At 44.1% G+C, this 19,416-nt stretch overlaps 1 protein-coding gene across 6 annotated transcripts in view; it reads right to left on the bottom strand.

Moving 5' to 3' along the window:
• The window catches only part of LTBP1 (latent transforming growth factor beta binding protein 1), a 514,666-nt gene that overhangs the window by 111,817 nt on the left and 383,433 nt on the right, over positions 1–19,416 (bottom strand). For all 6 annotated transcript variants that reach the window (XM_088474432.1, XM_088474435.1, XM_088474434.1 and 3 more), the window contains one exon: positions 11,206–11,373. In XM_088474432.1, coding sequence (XP_088330558.1) covers positions 11,206–11,373 — 168 coding nt within the window. The remainder of the gene's footprint in view (positions 1–11,205; positions 11,374–19,416) is intronic.

Genomic DNA, 19,416 nt, shown 5'->3' with positions numbered 1-19,416 from the left:
GCTAAAATGTACAGCACATCCCTGAAAAGCAACAATTTTTCACAAGCGACACAAGTAAAATGTACAATTGGTTCATCAAGCACAAGCTATGTGAACATAAATATCACGTAATGTCTCATGGTAGTCTGCGTGACTCTGATTCTGACAAACATAGGAAACAACATTTATATTTCATATCAAGCTAAATGTATAGCTGAAGTAAACACATCTCAATCTTCCAATACTAAATACAAGCCAACAAAAGTTCTAAACATGTCACTCTCCCCTAAAAAACTACAGTGATAAATTTCATCTGGTAAAAAGTGTACAGAAAAAAAGCAAGTCAACATTATTTTATTGAAAACAGAATCCCTGCAGTTCCTTAGCCAGCAGTGTTAAAGCCAGAGTGATATAGCAGACGACCCTTAGACACTTATTTATTATATAGCCAAATATTTGGCAGGAAATGACTGAGCATTGCAGCTGGTAAAGGACTTCATAATGGTAAGTATCTAGTCCAATGCCCTACATGAGCTTATTTCTAAACATTGAAATATACTGTAACTTCCAAGGACACTTCATACATCATATATGACTAGTTAGTAATAGTTAGCTATGTACAGAACCTGAAATAATATCCTTACTTATTAAGTAAACTTTATTATAAAATATTAATTCAAGCCAAATAAATGCCAAGCAGATAATATATCATATAAGAATTAACATACAAGACCGACCCTGGCTGAAATGCCACAGATTAAACAGACTAAATCACTTCCTCCCAATTGTATTATTAAGCCTTTACAGGTGATACAAATATATGTGTGCCCTTTCTATCTCTAAAGGTTAGCTGGTACAACTAAATTAAATTATAAGATTGCTTCTACGACCCCATCATAGCCCTCTGTTTTTGCTTCTAATTTCCTGTCGTTTCCGGTTGCTATTCACTCATTGGTACAGATATTATAGTTTTCAGGAATTTACAAAAATCAGCCATAACATTCAATCCACCTGTCTAATACTGTATAGGTCCCCTTGTTGCAACCAAAACAGTTTTAACCCATCGAGGCATGGACTCCACATGATGATCTCTGACCGTGTCCTGTGGTATCTGGCACAAAGACGTTAACAGCAGATCCTTTAAGTCTGTGAGTTGCTCAGATTTGGTTTTCATCACATCCCACAAATGCTCAGTTGGATTGAGATCTGGGGATTTTGGAGGCCAAGTCAACACCTTGAACTCTTTGTCATGCTCCTCAAACCTTTCCTGAATAGATTTTGCAATGTAGCAGGGCGCATTATACTGCTGAAAGAGACCTTCTGCCATCATGGAATGCTGTTGCCATGAAGGGGTGTACTTGGTCTGTTACAATGTTTAGATAGGTGGTACATGTCAAAGTAACATCCACTTGAATGCCAATACCCAAGGATCCACAGCAGAACATTGCCCAGAGCATCACACTGCCTCCACTGGTTTGTCTTCTTCCCATAGTGCATCCTGATGTCATCTCTACCCCAGGTAAATAACATACACGCATCTAGCTGTCCACATGATGTAAAAGAAAAAGTAATTAATTTGACCAGGTCATCTTCTTCAACTTCACTATGGTGGAGACCTAATGCTCATGTGCTCATTGTTGGTGCTTTTGGAGGTGCACAGGGATCAGCATGGGCAGTCTTTTGCTATGCAGTGTCACATATATCTGTTTTTGTTGATCTGTATCTGGACCCTTGGGTCTAGCTGAAGCTCTGATAAGACCTCTGCTCATCTATGAAGTACCAGAACCAGAGTAGCATGGGAAAGAGAGAAGGAATCTAAAGATTAGGAACTGGACCAGAGTATAGCACTGCAACAATAATAATCTGGAACTGATCATGGAGATCTCAACCATGAACCTGAGTCCAGAAACTTGAAGCTGGAACCCACTACTGGGAACTCAGAGAGGTATGGCCAATGGTAACTCAGAGCGGGAATGAGAAACTCAGGACTACAGATGCAGGCTCGGAACCTACACACTGATACACAGAACTGGAAACAGAACCTTAGACTCAGTGCTAGCCCCAGCTACCAGACACATCCATAATATAGAAACCAGTAACCTGTCACCGATAGTGTGCTAGCAGATACAGTGGACAGGTTACTTGAGTGTATGGGGGCAGCGGGACAGAGTAGGGGCTGAAAGGTAAGCAGGAGATATCTCCTGCATTACCTTTGTAATGAATAGCCCTGATTCTTCATTTCTACAAAAGTAGGTAAAAATGTTGATTATCACCTGTTTTTGTAGAAATGATGTGATGATGAATGGACCCCTATGTTTGAACTGTCTTTCCCTTCTGTATTGTTTTGTTTTGCAGGAATTGATAAGCATGGTAAGTGACTATGTAGAAAAACCTTTGATTTAAAAGTAAAATAACAGAGAATATTGAGTCTTCTCAGTTTTTAGATCTCTTGGAGCCTATGTGATAATAGACTAAAGAGGAAATGTATCAAGCCTTAAAAAGAGACAAAGTGGAGAGAGATAAAGTACCAACCACTCAGCTTCTTACTACCATTTTACAGGCATGATAAAGCTCCCCTTAAGTGGGAGATTTAGCAAAGCTTGGAGAAAGATAAAGTGGAGAGAGATAAAATGTCAACTAATCAGCTCCTATCTGTCATTTTTCAAACAGAGGGGTCTATTTACTAAGCCTTGGATGGAGATAAAGTGAACGGAGATAAAGTCCCAACCAATCAGCTCCTAACTGCCATGTCACAGGCTATGTTTGAAAAATAACAGTTAGGAGCTGATTGGTTGTTACCAATCCAAGGCTTAGTAAATAGACCCCACAGTCTGTAAAATGACAGAGCTGTTCGGTTAGAACTTTATTTCTCTCCAAGCATTGATAAATCTCCCCCTAAATGTCTTAGAAAAGCAACTAACAGTAAGAAACAGTTACTTTACAACTGTTGGGAGTGTTGGATGGGCGCTGTTGCTAGGTAGCTTGCAAAGTAGTTACATGAAGGCCTGTATATGTGATTCTAACCCCAAGGCTATACATGTACACGCGCAGGGTGTGATATGTATTACCCGACAATTCCCAACAGTGGCTGCCCGACAAAGGAGGAAATCCCGATCGTCCTAAAGGTAAGTATTGTCTAACCTTACCTAACCCCCCTAACCCTAACACCCCCTTAGGGGTGCCTAACCCTAACCTCCCCCCCGTGCCTAAACCTAACCACCCCTTCCCTACTGCCTATCCATAAGTCCCCCGGGGGGGGGGCCTGACCCTAAGTCCCCCCGGGGGTGCCTAACCCTAAGTCCCCCCGGGGGGTGCCTAACCCTAAGACCCCCCGGGGATGCCTAACCATAATCCTCCGTCCCCCTAGCCTAACCCTAACCTCCCGGGGGGGTGCCTAACCCTAAGTCCCCCCCGGGAGCCCTACACCTAACCCTCCGCCCCCGTGGCTATCCGCTGCGGTGCCCGGCATCCGCTTGATCGGGATGCCTGGCGCCGGTCTCCAGACGTTGGGAAAATGACAGACGTCTATATTTAGACACCTGTCATTCGTCCCTAGTCGGGATAAAGCAGTCTGGAAGCCGGCGGTCGGCATTTAGACCGTCGGGTTCCAGGCTACATCCTGTGCAATGTGCTACTCTGTTTTATGCTACAGGAGACACAGACAGTGCTCCTTTGTACATGAACAATATATGGTTTTCGTGCCAACGTATTTTTATCTCTTAGAACTCCTTGAGATAGAGGTACGCATGCATGCGTGCAGGGAGAGGCATGGGGCTGCCCAGCAGTTCCCGTATCGCTAGCTAAGCCCCCAGCATGACTCACGATCATGCCCCCAAAACATCATAAACATAGTGGGTGGCTTTACGGGCACAAGGCCACACCCCATCCAGCACGCAGGAAGTCTTCAACATGCCACACCAGGTGTCACCACACATAGTGATGCCACTGAAAGAATTTGTATTGTTTAAATGACATTTTACAAATTAATTAACATTTTCTGTATGTCAGAATATGGTATTTTAAGACCAAGGTCAAGTCTAGATAGATATTAATGCAAGATGAATTTTCTAAATACAGTAGGTCTAGATTTCAATGTTTACAAATAAAAGTTTAGTCTTTGAACAGGACACAATTTCTTCCCTGTTTACTCCCTATATTAGTGTGTGTAGCTTATTTTGCTTTCTCAGTTAGCCAATAAAGGCATCACATAAAGAACTAGTCGATGTCTTAGTTTTGCTTCCAATCCAAGTGGAAATTTTACAGTCACTAACCTAACAAAACAATATGATATTTTGCATAGTCTAATTACAGTAACTAAAATGTTTTTGATGAATTACAGTAATTTGCAACAATTATGAATTTTTATTTGACTTTATGATACATGTTCTTATAAACTTTAGAAAAACATTTCTGCAGTATAAACAAGACATTGGCAATGTTTCTTAAACCATTCATAGCGTGATGAAATGTACAGAGAGAAGGAGATTTGTTTTAACTCATTAGTGAGAAGAAAAACATTGCTTTCAGGGAGCATTTATACTAGACAAAGACAAACTGCACTCCACAAATGTCCTAGTGATTCAGAGGTGAATGTAGGTGCAGTAGCAGTTGAGACTTTAGTCTATGGCAGGCGCAGAAAGTCTGATAGACCATAGCTGCTGGTGTCAGTGGAACTATGGGGGTCATTCAGACCCGCTCCCCAATGCGCATGCGCATGACGGAGGGAGCTCCGTCGTGCGCATGCGCGAGACCCGGGGAGCGACGGGCTTTCCATCGCTCCGGGTCCCGCACCAAAGGGGGCGTGCTGTCGATGTTGATTGACAGCACGCCCCCTTTGGTGGGCGTGCCTGCCAGACGGAGGCGTTCCCATGGGAACGCCTACCGTCTGAAGCCGGCCCCACTGACATCACTAGTGATGTCAGTGGGAGTGATTTTGGCTCTGATAGAGCCAAAATCACTCCAGGGCTTGTGGCAGGGAGACCCTACCGCAGGGTCTCCGTCGCAAGTCCGATGGTTGCGATGGTCAAGACCATCGCGACCATCTTTTTGGCCACTCGCATATGCTGTGGGTGGTCACCCACAGCTATACGAGCGGCCAGGAGGCCGCTCCATTTTCATGGAGGAGGGCCCTGATTCAGAGCGAGCGCTCTGGTCAGAGCGTTCAGCTTTGAATCAGACCCCATGTCAGTAGACGAAATCACTGATACAGACACGCCTCTGACTGTTAGCTACCCGCCCACCTAATTACCACCCAGAATCGCCCATCATAACTGCATGGAGCAATTTCCATCTGTGATGGTAACCATCAGGACGCATGCACAGTGATTCTTGGAAGCATGTGCAATGGGAAATCACCCCCGATAACAGAAAAGGCAGCATGCAGCGCTATAAGAGGCCTATTCATCATCAGGGCCGGAAGGCGGTGTATAATTACCGGAGCAATTCAGTATTGCTCCGATGCAGGGTCAGCAGCTGTACCCTCATGACCAATAACACTGCTACCGAAGTAGCAGTGGGGGTGAGTCAGCTTTGGATGGAATTGCAAAGATGCACACAGAAAGCTTTGCAATTTCGCCCTTGCTGATATGCAAATGCATAAACCAGGGAAGGGGGAATGGAGGAATATAATTTGAGCACAGGATTGAAGAATGATATTAAAGAATATTGGAGTAGGTCAGCCCACAGTTATCATAGTTGAACCCTAATGCGGCTATCATAAATATCAGGCGTGGAGGTGCTCCCCTTGAGTGTATAGGTATATAAACGTAGTTTGGGGAGAAAAAAGAGAAAACTCTCTTTTTGGGGGCACTCTAGTACAAAATATGTACGTTAAATTAATAATTAACCTTTATTAAATATACATTAAAAATACATTAAAAAGTCCATACCCGCCAAAGTGAACCCATGCGGTGTGGGTCATGGATAGGGGGTATCAACAAATGAAAAACAGAAAAAAGTATAGAAAGCTGAGAGAACTATTACAACAAGTCGATCTGACTGAAGAAGCAGCAGTGAAACGCGCGTCTCAGACCCGTGAATCCCACTGTGTACAGGCGGGATCCTTATCAGCAGCACACAGCAGGCTCTCCACATGGCCGATTTTTTCCATCTGATGCCGGCTAAATGCGTGAGCACCCAGGTACCTTCTACTCTCTCCCTTTCCAAGCGCACGTAGTGACTATATATTACATGTGTGAGTAAGTGACCCTGCAATACCTATTTGGCAAACAGAGCTTTGCTCACTCTGTATTAGTTGCATTGCAGCTATTACTTCCTTTTTTCCTATCACTGTATACAGGGTTTGTGCTTCTCACCACTCACCACAACCAGTCTACCCATCTGCGATCCTCGCTAACAGGACTGTGACACAAGAACATTTCACTTGGTAAATATTTGCTGTGCCAATCCTAGTACTTCTTGGTTCACACAGCTAGTGTCTATCTAATACAAAACCATGGATATATGTGTCCCCCTAGCAGCGGAAATCCTACACTAATATTCAATTGGCAGCACCATATTGATTTTGACAAACAGATCATCATTGTTTTATTTATATAAGATTCAGATGATATGTAATAAATGTGTTTTAATTAATTTTTTTCATCCGTTTCTGAGCTCTGATTCAACTGTCCAATATTAACAACACCATTTAGCGCTGGTTTCTAATCACCATCTGAAGATGGAGTTTGTTTCGCAAGCAAACTCCAAAAACTTTCTGTTTTCAGAGTTTGCTGAATATTAGGTGGCATAATCAAAGACCCTAATAATTAGAGATGAGCGGGTTCAGATCTCAGAGATCCAAACCCACCTGAACTTCGAAGGATCCGGGGTGATCCGAGCACAGCTCGGATCTCCCTGCCTGCCCCGGATCCCTTACCTGAGGCAAAACCTCGCGACCCCGCGGTCGCGAGGTTTTGTATTGAGCGGGCTTAACGCTGATTGGCTGAGAGAGCCGTCTGTCTGTCTCAGCCAATCAGCGTTAAGCTAATTGAAAATGCAGAAGAAAAAGAAGATGGCGCCCTCCATCCCCCGCCGACTGACACCGCCGGCACCCCCCGCTGCCGACACAGCCGGAACCCCCACTAGCAACATCTCCTGCTGCCGACACCACCGCTGCCGGCACCCCTGTACTGAGGCCACCGTCAGCAACCCCAACACTGCCGACACTCCCACACTGAGGACACCACCAGCACCCCTGCACTGCCGACACTATCAGCACACATGCACTGAGGACACCACTGGCACCCCCTGCTCTGCTGACACCGCAGGCACCCTGCATTGAGAAGACCCCTGCACTGCCGACAGTCAGCAAACCTGCACTGAGGACACCGCTGGCATCCCCGCACTGCCGACAACGCCGGCACCCTGCGTTGAGAACACCCCTGCACTGCCGACATAGTCAGCAAACCTGCACTGAAGACACCGCTGGGACCCCCGCACTGCCGACACAGCCAGCAAAACTGCACTAAAGACACCGCTGGCACACCCGCACTGCCGACATCACCGGTACCCTTCACTGAGGACACTGGCAGCACCGCAGCACTGCCATTCCATGTACTGAGGACACCGTCAGCAACCCCGCTCTGCCGACACTGCTGTCACAGTAAGTGCACTACTGGTGTATCCAACCCACACTGTATAACACAATGTATCCATGTTGGAAATTAGAAGCTGAACTGCCACATGTTAGTGCCGCCTACTGTGTCACTTAGCTTAGTCAGCCAGCTAGCTGGATGCAACCTTTTGGCTTTTACTAGATGAAGCAAATAATATTGTGACGTGGTCAAAATTGATTGGAAATTACTGGAAATAAATGTTATTGAGGTTAAATATACTGTAGGAACAAAAACAGGCCCATTTTATGTGATTTTAGCTGTGATTTTAGCTGTTTTTATGATTTCTTAAGAAAAAAATCCAGATCCAAAACACGAAAACAAAACACGGAGGTGAGGTTTTGGCAAAACCAATCCAGGGGGGGATCCAGATCCAAAACCAAAACAGGAGGGTCGGCGCACATCTCTACGAATAATGAATGGGCCTGTTACTTAAAACAGTTGATAAGGGAGTGTGCTACTGCGCAGACTCCATTTTGTTCCTGCACGGAGGCTTCATTCCCTGTTCCAAGATGGCCATCAAAGTTACTACTGAGCATGTGCGGGGCCATCTTGTCTTTACTGTGAGAGTGACACAGTGAGAGACCCGGGGGTAAATTTACTAAGATGGGAGTTCTATTAAGAAGTGATGTTGCCCAACTAGTGTTTCTGCATGTGTAACATGCCATTAGTAATAGAGAATAGGCTCCTAAATCACTATATTCAATGGGGTGCCATTTTTACAATCATCCTAGATGTGCGTGGCCTGCATTAAGACATATCTGTTCTGCAGCAAGTATTGGGTCTGTACTCCACAAGTATGATATTTTAAATAAAGACAGGCATCTTATTTTCTTGATTCATATTTAAGGATCAGACACAAAGTTCTGACAGAGGGGGTCTAATCAGGACAGTAGGGAGTACTGAATCCAAACGAACTGACATGAACCTAATAGAACTATAGGTGCAAAGGTAGGCCCTAATTGGCTGGGCTCTAACGATGACTAACGTTGTAAATAATGTCTCTTAGACATGAAGGCTATGGAAGGATTCCTGCTTTGTAGTTTGTACTTGTGGTGCACGGAGATGCAGAACTAGTATAGTGTGATGATCCCTGTGAGATAATACACATACAGGTTACTGCAGCAGGTGCATTCACATTCTTTCATGTTACGCTGCTATTCTGTTATGTGCATCTCTCTGGGCAGGTTTTCTTTATTAATGCATGAAAAGGCATTTCAGAACTGATTATGTGCGTTGTATTGCAATACCTATGTGCAAGTAATCAAGCTCTGCAAGCCGACATGTAGAACGTTTGAAATGATAATGTAATGTTCTAATTATTTTACTCTCATCTGTGAAGAATTACAATTATTTCATGCACAGTACTGGTGGTGCTGAGACGACAAGTGGTTAATGGATAAACAGGTGAATATCACATTAAAATCCTACATTTCTCCTCTAAGTAAATTATACCAGGCTAAGTGTTCTGCACATCCGATCTAATGTTCCACTGTGCACTTCTAAATCTGACAACATAATTGCCTTTTAGTAATCGAATATTCAAGTTTTTAACCTTTCAGACAGTTTAACTTTTACTTAGATCATAGGACAGGAAACTAAATCATCTCACTGTAACATAATCAGAGGTAACTATATGAAGTGGAAATTATAATGTTCTTCCATGGATCAGCATAGCTTATTAAGCTTGACATCCTTTATTATGTTAAGTAAGTTCAGATATTTAGTTTATATTAAGTTAAATCTATTATGAAAATATGATGCACATTTTACTTTGTGAATGTATAATGTGATTCTACAAGTGTACAGTAATCATTATTTTGCCTAATTATGTGTGACACAGCAGTAATATGTACTGACACTGACTGTGCACACACCCATACAAAATGCTTAGAAGTATATACCACACATCACACTTTGGGTCTGATTAAGAGTTGCAAATAGCTCCAAATGCGGATGGGTGGAGGGATTGTTTTGCAGACAGCACCTGTGTATGCAGCATGTATAAGTATCTCCGTGTATGCACAGGGCAGTAGGATGGATTGCTGCTGTTTCTTGATGTAGGTGACATGGGTGCTTCTGGGTGGCAATTGGGCACATGTACGGAAGAGAACCAGCTCCTTGGGCTTGTGCTTCTCAGGACTCTGAGGGTCAATTCATCATCGGGGTGATGAAGTATCCACCTTGCCGCAGGGGATACTTATCACCGGAGTAATTCCGCATTGCTCCGGTGGGGGACAACTTCTCCGTAAAGCAGCTGTCTTTGCGATCAGTAACACTGCTACTTCTGTAGTAGCGTTACTTACCTGTCCCGTCACCGGCTTCTGCCCATGTGTGACTTAAGGTCACGCAAGCGCAAATCCACTGGGCAAGCAGTGAGGAGGCGGGCATTGGAGGGAGCGGGGCTCCAACAACAAGCGCCACCTAAAGCTAGCGTTTGTTCTCGCAGGCAAACTCCAAAAACGTTAAGTTATCAGAGTTTGCTGAATATCAGGACCCCCTGATGATGAATGGCCTGTTACCTTAATTATGCGCATATGTAACTGGCCATTTATCGATGATGAATGGACCCCTGAGTCATGTGTATGCAGTGTGTATACTGTATCTACTGCACCCAGCAGAGAGTCTGTACAAATGCAGATGATAGTGATGACTGCTGCCTATGTAAGTAAATACCATAAATAATAATGATTAATACTTCTCCCGTATCTAATTTATTTCAAATTTAGTATCCATAAAAATCTGCAGCATAATCTGAGTCCTTTTTATACTGGTTGTTCACTTTTTCTGTCTTTAGGCAAAACATATCTCTGTATCAGTAGGATTACTGATTGTAACATATTACGACACTAGATTTGAGTATGTTACAACTATCTGCATTGCTTATCAAAGATTGTACTGGTAAAAGCTTAATCATTGAAAAGTGCTTGGAAAAACTATAGCATGGGCTAAGTGGAATGCATTTTAACTGCTTTTCACAATCTTTATTTGTGAATGAGGTATGAGGTATATTTATAAGCTACTTCATCATTGGTTCAAAGATGTGGAGCCCAGTATTGTGATGTTAGATAACTAAAGCCCTGCAGCAGCTCTGGCCATAACAAGTAAGGGGGAGATGTGTCAAACCTTGGAGAGACATAAAGTAACAACCAATCAACTACTAACTGCCATTGTACAGGCTCTGTTTGAAAAAAGGATGATTAGATGCTGATTGGTTGGTACATTATCTCACTCCACTTTATCTCCCCTTAAGTGGTCATTAAGGTCCTCCAATGCCAGTGACACTTGAGTTCTGACTGCCAGAGGAAATGAACAGTTCTTTCAGAGTTTACTGTAAATCAATTAAGGGAACTTACTGTAATTAAAACTATATTCATCACAATGATACTACTATATTATCTACTATATTATCAAACCTCTAATGATAATAAAACAGAACTACTTTATTTCTCATCCACAATATTAGGATTAATAACTTACTGGGCTCTACAATATAGAACTATAATTGTGATTATACTCTGCAAAACACATATTAGTTAGGAATTGGAAGGCACAGCTAATAATCACAAGCTGTATTCTCTATAACCAAATGGCCAGTCTTAGATGTACTCACCTGTTCCAAGTATGGGACACTTTTCACAGTGGGGCCCCCAGGCTTTGCCCACACTACAACAGCAGAGCTGTTTGCTGAGCTGGACAGACAGAGGGTGCATGCACTGCTTTCCAGTACTGACAAGACGGTAACATGGACCTTTCTCCTCAGACACAAAGGGATTATCTGCTGTAGGAATCAAAAAAGGTGAATGTTCATTGCAGCTTATATTAAAATAAATGCTTCATTATTCAGCAGTTTAATCAAATGAAAATGACAGTAATGATTATAACCAGGGGTGCATGAACAGTGCCATCGCACAGGTTTCAGGGCCCGGGAGGTGGCACCGTTGCTGCCTCACGGCTCCTGCATGTGGCTTGCAGGGTGCCTGGTATAGCACCCTGCAGCCACTAGCGCTACTGCAGAGCCGGCAGGAGAATTATTAGAATGCTCCGGGCAGTTCTCCACATCCTAGAACCGGTGGTCCCACCCCTCTAGGCATGACATTATTACTTAATGGGTTTAGGGTGCGGAGCCTGGACAGGACGCCCTTCTACGGCGCTGACCATGGTGCCAAAGTCCTGCCATGTTTAGAATCATGCGGCATTCGGTTGTGTGATTTCAACACCCTTAATTTCAGACAAATTATAAACAGAGACATTATATTTTCCATAAATGTATACTAGGCACACAAACAAAAAGGGCACACACCGTCACCATTGTTGGATTGATGGAAGCATGCCCTTGAAATAATCTACAAGCCACAGTGTGCCATTGAGGTAAGTGAAGGATTGGAGAGCTTTGCTTTGTCACCTGCAGCAATGCAGCAGCTGTGTTTCCACTTCTCCTAATGTCCCAGACAGTACTGTATTTCTTGTCTGTTCAACTTTCCAGACAACTTGAACCACCAAAAATATAATTTGTGTCCACAACTCCATACAGAACAATTACAAATATTTTCTTATTTGTAGAAATATGTTAACAATTTGAACAATTCACTGTTGTGTTTAATATAATATATTAAATGTTCAAATTAGATGTATTTCTTTCCAAATTCCACAAGCTATTCAGCACAGACATTTGCTGTATACCACAATACTGTAAATAGTAGGAACCACAATCAGATTAAAAGCATTATGGAAGATAAGTTTTATCTATTTTCGTTTTTTGCATAAATTTACAGCAAAACACAACTCTAGACATGCCAGTATAAATATGAAATGTAATTACCTGGGACGGATAGATCCATGGATACAATATATTTGTACCTTCTTTGCTAAGCCCTTAAAAAAATATTTTATCAGGTAACGCAAAAGTGTTTGAGATGGGGTTAAATTTACTCACATTGAGTAAATTCAGGCAGCCTTTGGAAGTTGTCAAAGATACGTAATAGAGTTCTTTTCCGGTAAACCCAAGTAACATGAACAGGTACCAGTCAGAAAAATGTAACATTGTTGCAATGCTCCCAAATATGAGTAACAATGCTAGTGCAATGCACTAAACCAGGCCTGGCGAACCTGTAGGTCTCCAGCTGTTGTGAAACTACAAGTCCCAGCATGCCCTGCTACAGTTTTGCTATTAGGGAATGCTAAAACGGTTGTAAGGCATGCTGGAACTTGTAGTTTCACAACAGCTCGAGAGCCACAGGTTGGCCAGGCTTGCACTAAACTGGTCTCTGTGGGTATGAGCTTAGGGGGATATTTATCAAAGCTTGGAGAGAGATTAAGTACTACTAATCAATCAGATTCTGTAATTTTATAGGCTGTGTTTGCAAAAAGACAGTGAGGAGCTGATTGGTTGTTACTTTGCATAGGCGTCAGAACAGGAGGGGCAAGGTGGGCATTTGAGAGGTGCCAGTGGAAAAGCGGCCGCGGGCGGTCAGGGGCTGTGCATTATACTGTAGCAATAGGTTGCCCCAGGACCTGCTCTTTTCCAGGTTTTGGCTAAGACCCGGGAATTTGCTAGGTTGATAGATCCAGCAATTCCCAGATCTTGTACATGAAAGGGGTATATCTGAATTTTCTACTGTATAATTATTTACATGCAGTATATAATTCTGCTCTATAATTGTTTATACCTGGGAAATAATTCTCTTAACTTCTTCACTTATTTATTGGCATGATATTAACTGTTTGTTAAGTACTAATATTTTACTTTACATACCCTCTGCCAGGTCATTTAATATCTCACAGAGTTCTTGAAGTCTAGGAAAACAAGATATTGCATATAGCACTTACTTTGATCACAGAATATGGTCAGTGTATGAACAGCCTGGCAAGAGGATACAGAAGTGAGGGCAAAGGCATGATGCCAGTCTCACTTCATAAGACGGCAAAGTGCGACCAAGTCCTGTCTGGCCTTATTACAATATTACTACAGCTTTCTATTCCAACTTCTTTTGGAAATAAAAATGAATAAATAATCATTACATGTATAAGATTTTAGTGTACCTATAAAATACTATTTAATGCTTATTTTTGGAATAATAAAATGATCACTTTCGTGTTATTTTTTACACAACGATTTTATTGTCACCATATAACCGTCTACATCACACTCCAGCTGCTGTATTACTACTGTACACATCCCATGCCCTGCTACAGTTTAGCTATTAGGGCATGCTAAAACTGTGGCAGGGCATGCTGGGAAGTGTACTTCCACAGCAGATGGAAGGGCGCATGTTGAATATCCCCAGTCTACATCTACCACACTCACAGAACAGACACCATGAACAAACAGCACTGCAACCAAATCATTTGGACAAAGAGAATATGGTAATGAGTACCAAATAATTGTTGTTTAGAATACAGAAATATTACAGGGGTTTACTGATTTTTTGTTATTTACTTGAGGTGTTTCAACTAAATATAGGATTTTTTTATCTATGGACCTGGCATACAGAAATTCATTAAATAGATAAACTAATTAATTGCTGCCGGTTGATAAACATGGCATGCACACAGGTAGGATCATTCAGCATCCCCTCCCACAGACTCTGAGAGCATCATTCAGATCATTCAGTATCCCCTCCCACAGACTCTGGGAGCATCATTCAGATCATTCAGCATCCCCTCCCACAGATTCTGAGAACATCATTCAGATCATTCAGCATCCCCTCCCACGGACTCTGGGAGCATCATTCAGATCATTCAGTATCCCCTCCCACAGACTCTGAGAGCATCATTCAGATCACTCAGCATCCCCTCCCACAGACTCTGAGAGCATCATTCAGATCATTCAGCATCCCCTCCCACAGACTCTGAGAGCATCATTCAGAATCCCCTCCCACAGACTCTGAGAGCATCATTCAGATCATTCAGTATCCCCTCCCACAGACTCTGAGAGCATCATTCAGATCACTCAGCCTCCCCTCCCACAGACTCTGAGAGCATCATTCAGATCATTCAGCATCCCCTCCTACAGACTCTGAGAGCATCATTCAGATCATTCAGCATCCCCTCCCACAGACTCTGAGAGCATCATTCAGATCATTCAGCATCCCCTCCCACAGACTCTGAGAGCATCATTCAAATCTTTCAGCATCCCCTCCCACAGACTCTGAAAGCATCCTTCAGCATCCCCTCCCACAGACTCTGGGAGATTCATTCAGATCATTCAGCATCCCCTCCCACAGACTCTGAGAACATCATTCAGATCATTCAGCATTACCTCCCACAGACTCTGAGAGCATCATTCAGATCATTCAGCATCCCCTCCCACAGACTTTGAAAGCATCATTCAGATCATTCAGCATCCGCTCCCACAGAGTCTGAGAGCATCATTCAGATCATTCAGCATCCCCTCCCACAGACTCTGGGAGCATCATTCAGATCATTCAGCATCCCCTCCCACAGATTCTGAGAACATCATTCAGATCATTCAGCATCCCCTCCCACGGACTCTGGGAGCAACATTCAGATCATTCAGCATCCCCTCCCACAGACTCTGAGAACATCATTCAGCATCCCCTCCCACAGACTCTGACAGCATCATTCAGATCATTCGGCATCCCCTCCCACAGATTCTGAGAGCATCATTCAGATCATTCAGCATCCTCTCCCACAGACTCTGAGAGCATCATTCAGCATCCTCTGCCACAGACTCTGAGAGCATCATTCAGGATCATCTCCCACAGACCCTGAGAGCCATTCAGATCATTCAGCATACCCTCCCACAGACTCTGAGAGCATCATTCAGAATACCCTCCCACAGACTCTAAGAGCATCATTCAGATCATTCAGCATCCCCTCCAACAGACTCTGAGAGCATCATTCAGATCATTCAGCATCAGCATCCCCTCCCACAGACTCTGAGAGGAGCTCTGGTAAACAGTTTAATGAGGAAGGGTATATCTGGGCAAGGCAGCATGGAGATATCATACAGTAGTGTACCTAGCAATTTTCTAAATGAATAAAGAAAGAGGTTGTAACATAGGGCCTGATTCAGAGCCGCTCGTAAGCGGCCGCTCGTTCGTTCCTACCGATGTTCGCACAACTGCGCATGCGTACGGATTTTAATACACATGCGCGAACCAGTCAGTGCGTCTGAAAATCGTGTGCTCGCTAAATAGCGAATGCCTGCTATTTTGAGTGACAGAATGAGGCGTTTGTGGGTGGTAACAGGGGAAGGTGCTTGAAAACGGGGAGTGGAAATCCGAACGCAGGCGTGCTTAAAGGTCAAAACGGGCGTTTTAAGGGTGTGCATAATTAACAACGCAGCGTCATTGACCACGTCACTTGGTTGTTTTATAGTCAGAACTGCTCGCATGATTGTGGTAGGAAAAACCAACCACAAGAATAGCGAGCAGTTCAGACGCCTTTCGATGTACTCGATTAATCTAATAAATAGCGGACATGACGTATGATGCGAGCGGCCAGGGGGCGTTTTTTTCAAAATTACGTTCGCATGTTTTGTTCGCTCGTTCGGACATAGAGGCGTGAACAGACCGCAAAGAGCGAATGGTTCATTTAAATAGCCACCCGTTTTTCTGAACGAGCGGGCGCAAATAGCGTCCGGCTCTGAATCAGGCCCATAGGCCACACCCCCAAAGTGGTCAGGACTGTATAACCCCCTCCCCCCCCCCAAACTGCTGGTCATGCCATTAATCTACCAGCTATTCCACATTAACAAGTGTCCCAACCTTGGAGGTCATACCACCTTTGGCCATGGGCAATCAGTATGCCCCACATAAATGGAATGATACTCTTTAAAATCATTTTATTTAGAGACACCACATACCAGGCATACACGTATTTTAGATAGATAGATAGATAGATAGATAGATAGATAGATAGATAGATAGATAGATAGATAGATAGATACAAATGTCGTAACTAGACTTTTGGGTGCTCTGTGCCAGAGAGAGCATTGCCCCCCCCCCCATTTTTTAAATAGGGACATAAGATAGTGCACCTGAAAAAGGGGCCATGGCCTCATGGGGAAGGGCCAGCTAAGAGATAGGGGAGGCCAGGAGATAAAGGGAAGAGAAAGCTACAAGTGAGAATGATCATAAACAGGAAAATTGACAGGCCCAAACAGCGCCCCCTGCCATGCGCCATGGCACTGGTTGCACTACCTAGTTACAGCCCTGGATAGGCTTTATGTTTGCAGTAGCCAGGGCCGAAGCTAGGATTTTTGTCGTCGTCCCCCCCCCCAGTAACTATAGACTTGTAATATGGACAGCTATGGTTTGGTTTCTGTGCATGTGTGGATTGCATGGGTTGTTGCTGACATTTGGAGAACATTTCATTACAATAGCCCCATTACAAATATATTTACTGAGATGTGTTCAAAACTTATTTTATCTGCTGTATATGTATATATAGACAGCAAAGACAATGGGCGGCACTCAGAGACTCCAATCTTAAACAAGTGACCCCATATCAAGGGTGTTTATTAATAAAGTCGGTCGACGTTTCGGGGAGCGTCACCCCTTCCTCAGGACAAACAATGTATATGAAGTACATTAACAAACCATAAATAGTGACTCCAATGATTACTTACCCACCCTTCAGCAGCTGCTGCCCGGATCACTAAATGGGCATCATCCTCCGTGTGCTCCGGCCGCACTAGGCATTCTCCTGACCTATATGTATATATATATATATATATTAGGGGTGTGCACTGGCCACTTTTCGTGTTTTGTGTTTTGGTTTTGGATCTGGATCTTTCTTCGTGTTTTGGATCTGGATTGGTTTTGCCAAAACCACCCTTCCGTGTTTTGGGTTCTGGGTTTTGTGTTTTGGATCTGGATTTTTTCTTAAAAAATAAAAAAAAACGCTAAAATCACATAAAATGGGCCTTTTTTTGTTCCTACGCTATTAATAACCCCAATAACATTAATTTCCACTCATTTCCACTCTATTCTGAACACCTCACACCTCACAATATTGTTTTTAGGCCAAAAGGTTGCACCGAGGTAGCTGGATGACTATGCTAAGCGACACAAGTGGGCGGCACAAACACGTGGCCCATCTAGGAGTGGCACTGCAGTGGCAGACAGGAAGCCAATCAGCGTTATGGTGCCCATTTGCATGTAGCACGAACCTGGGAGATCCGTGCTACATGCAACTGTGTGATTGGCACAGAGCAATGACAGGTCCGTGAGACCCGTCTGTGCTGCTGTGGTAAAAAAAAAAAAAAAAAACCTGTGTAAAAAAAGAAAAAAATGGCGTGCACCCCCCCAAAAAAGAGCAACCAGCCCTGGGCATTAGTAACCCAGTGCTGGGTGTGCTTAAATACAGGGGACAAACGACGTAGGGGTCCCCTGTACTTAAGCACAACCAGCACCGGGCTAGTCAGAACCAGCGCTGGTTGCCAAAATACGGGGGACAAACGACGTAGGGGTCCCCCGTATTCTGCGCAACCAGCTCTGGGCTCTGATCCGGTCCTGGTTCTGGAAATACAGGGGAAAAAAATTAGTAGGGTTCCCCTGTATGTTCCAGAACCAGCACTGGACTTTTTCTAGCGAGGGGCTGATGCCACAGCCAGGGGAGCCCTTTCACCGGGCCCCCCAGCCACAGCATCAGCCCTGACCGCTAGTCAGCCCAGGCCGGGGATCCCTGGAGAGCTGGGGACCCCCCCAATAAAGGGGTCACCCTCTCCAGGGCACCCCAGGCCCAGGCTGATAGCCGATGGTTGATTGTGTGGTGTGGTGTAAATAAAGAATATCAAACATTGTCTTTACAAGTAGAACTGCAAGTCCCAGCTAGCCTACCACGCATGCTGGTACTTGGAGAACCACAAGTACCAGCATGCAGGGCATTAAGGGCCCACTAGTACCTGTAGCTCACCTGTAAAAAAAATGTTTAAAAAAAACACAGGACACACACACCGTGACAGTATAAGTTTATTAAACATACATACACACACACACACACACATACTCACCTATGTAACCTGTAGCATCGGTCCACTTGTCCGGTAAAGTATCCATAGGGGACCTGTGAAAAAAAACATACTCACCATCTCCTATGCGAGGTTCTGTCCTCTTCGTTCCAAAGTAGGCATCCCCGGACTTGGCAAAAAAAAAAAAACGAAAACGCGATCCACGAACTTAGTATCGTTCTATAGAACGGTACTTCCCGAATGAGAGCTTAGCGGCGGGGTATCACCATGGAAACCCCGCTGCTAAGCGTTCATTGGCTGAGAGAGGTCATCTCCCGTCTCTCAGCCAATGAACGGCTCCCTCCATTGTAGTCAAAGGTGGGAGCCGCAGGGTAAACTTTAATAACCTTGCGGCTCCCACCATTGACTACAATGGAGGGAGCCGTTCATTGGCTGAGAGACGGGAGATGACCTCTCTCAGCCAATGAACGCTTAGCAGCGAACCCGCTCATCCCTAATATATATATATATATATATATACACACACAATACTTGCCTAATTTTTCTTTTCTCTACCCGGGAGAAGTCCGGGTAAGAGGAGCAGGAGTGTGGCGACAGGGGGTGGGGCCTGACTATTCGCACATTAAGCCCCTCCCCCTCACAGTAAAGTGCCGCAATTGACACAAATTTAAATAGGGGGTGGGGCCAAATGATGCAATTCATAAAGAATTGCATCATTAAGCCCCACCCCCTACGCTGAGACCTGCGAACGCCATGGAAATTCTCCCCATTCTGCCCACTTCACTAGGAAGTGGGGAGAAATGCCTACCCTTCCAGGGGTGTGGGGGGTTACCCAAAAAATCTGGAGCCTCCAGCAAATTCCGGGACGGTAGACATGTATGACAC

Source organism: Taudactylus pleione, unplaced genomic scaffold, assembly GCF_031769625.1.
Source record: "Taudactylus pleione unplaced genomic scaffold, aTauple2 ptg000154l, whole genome shotgun sequence".
In the NCBI taxonomy this organism is placed as follows: domain Eukaryota; kingdom Metazoa; phylum Chordata; class Amphibia; order Anura; family Myobatrachidae; genus Taudactylus; species Taudactylus pleione.
This window is presented reverse-complemented; position numbering and strand designations above follow the sequence as displayed.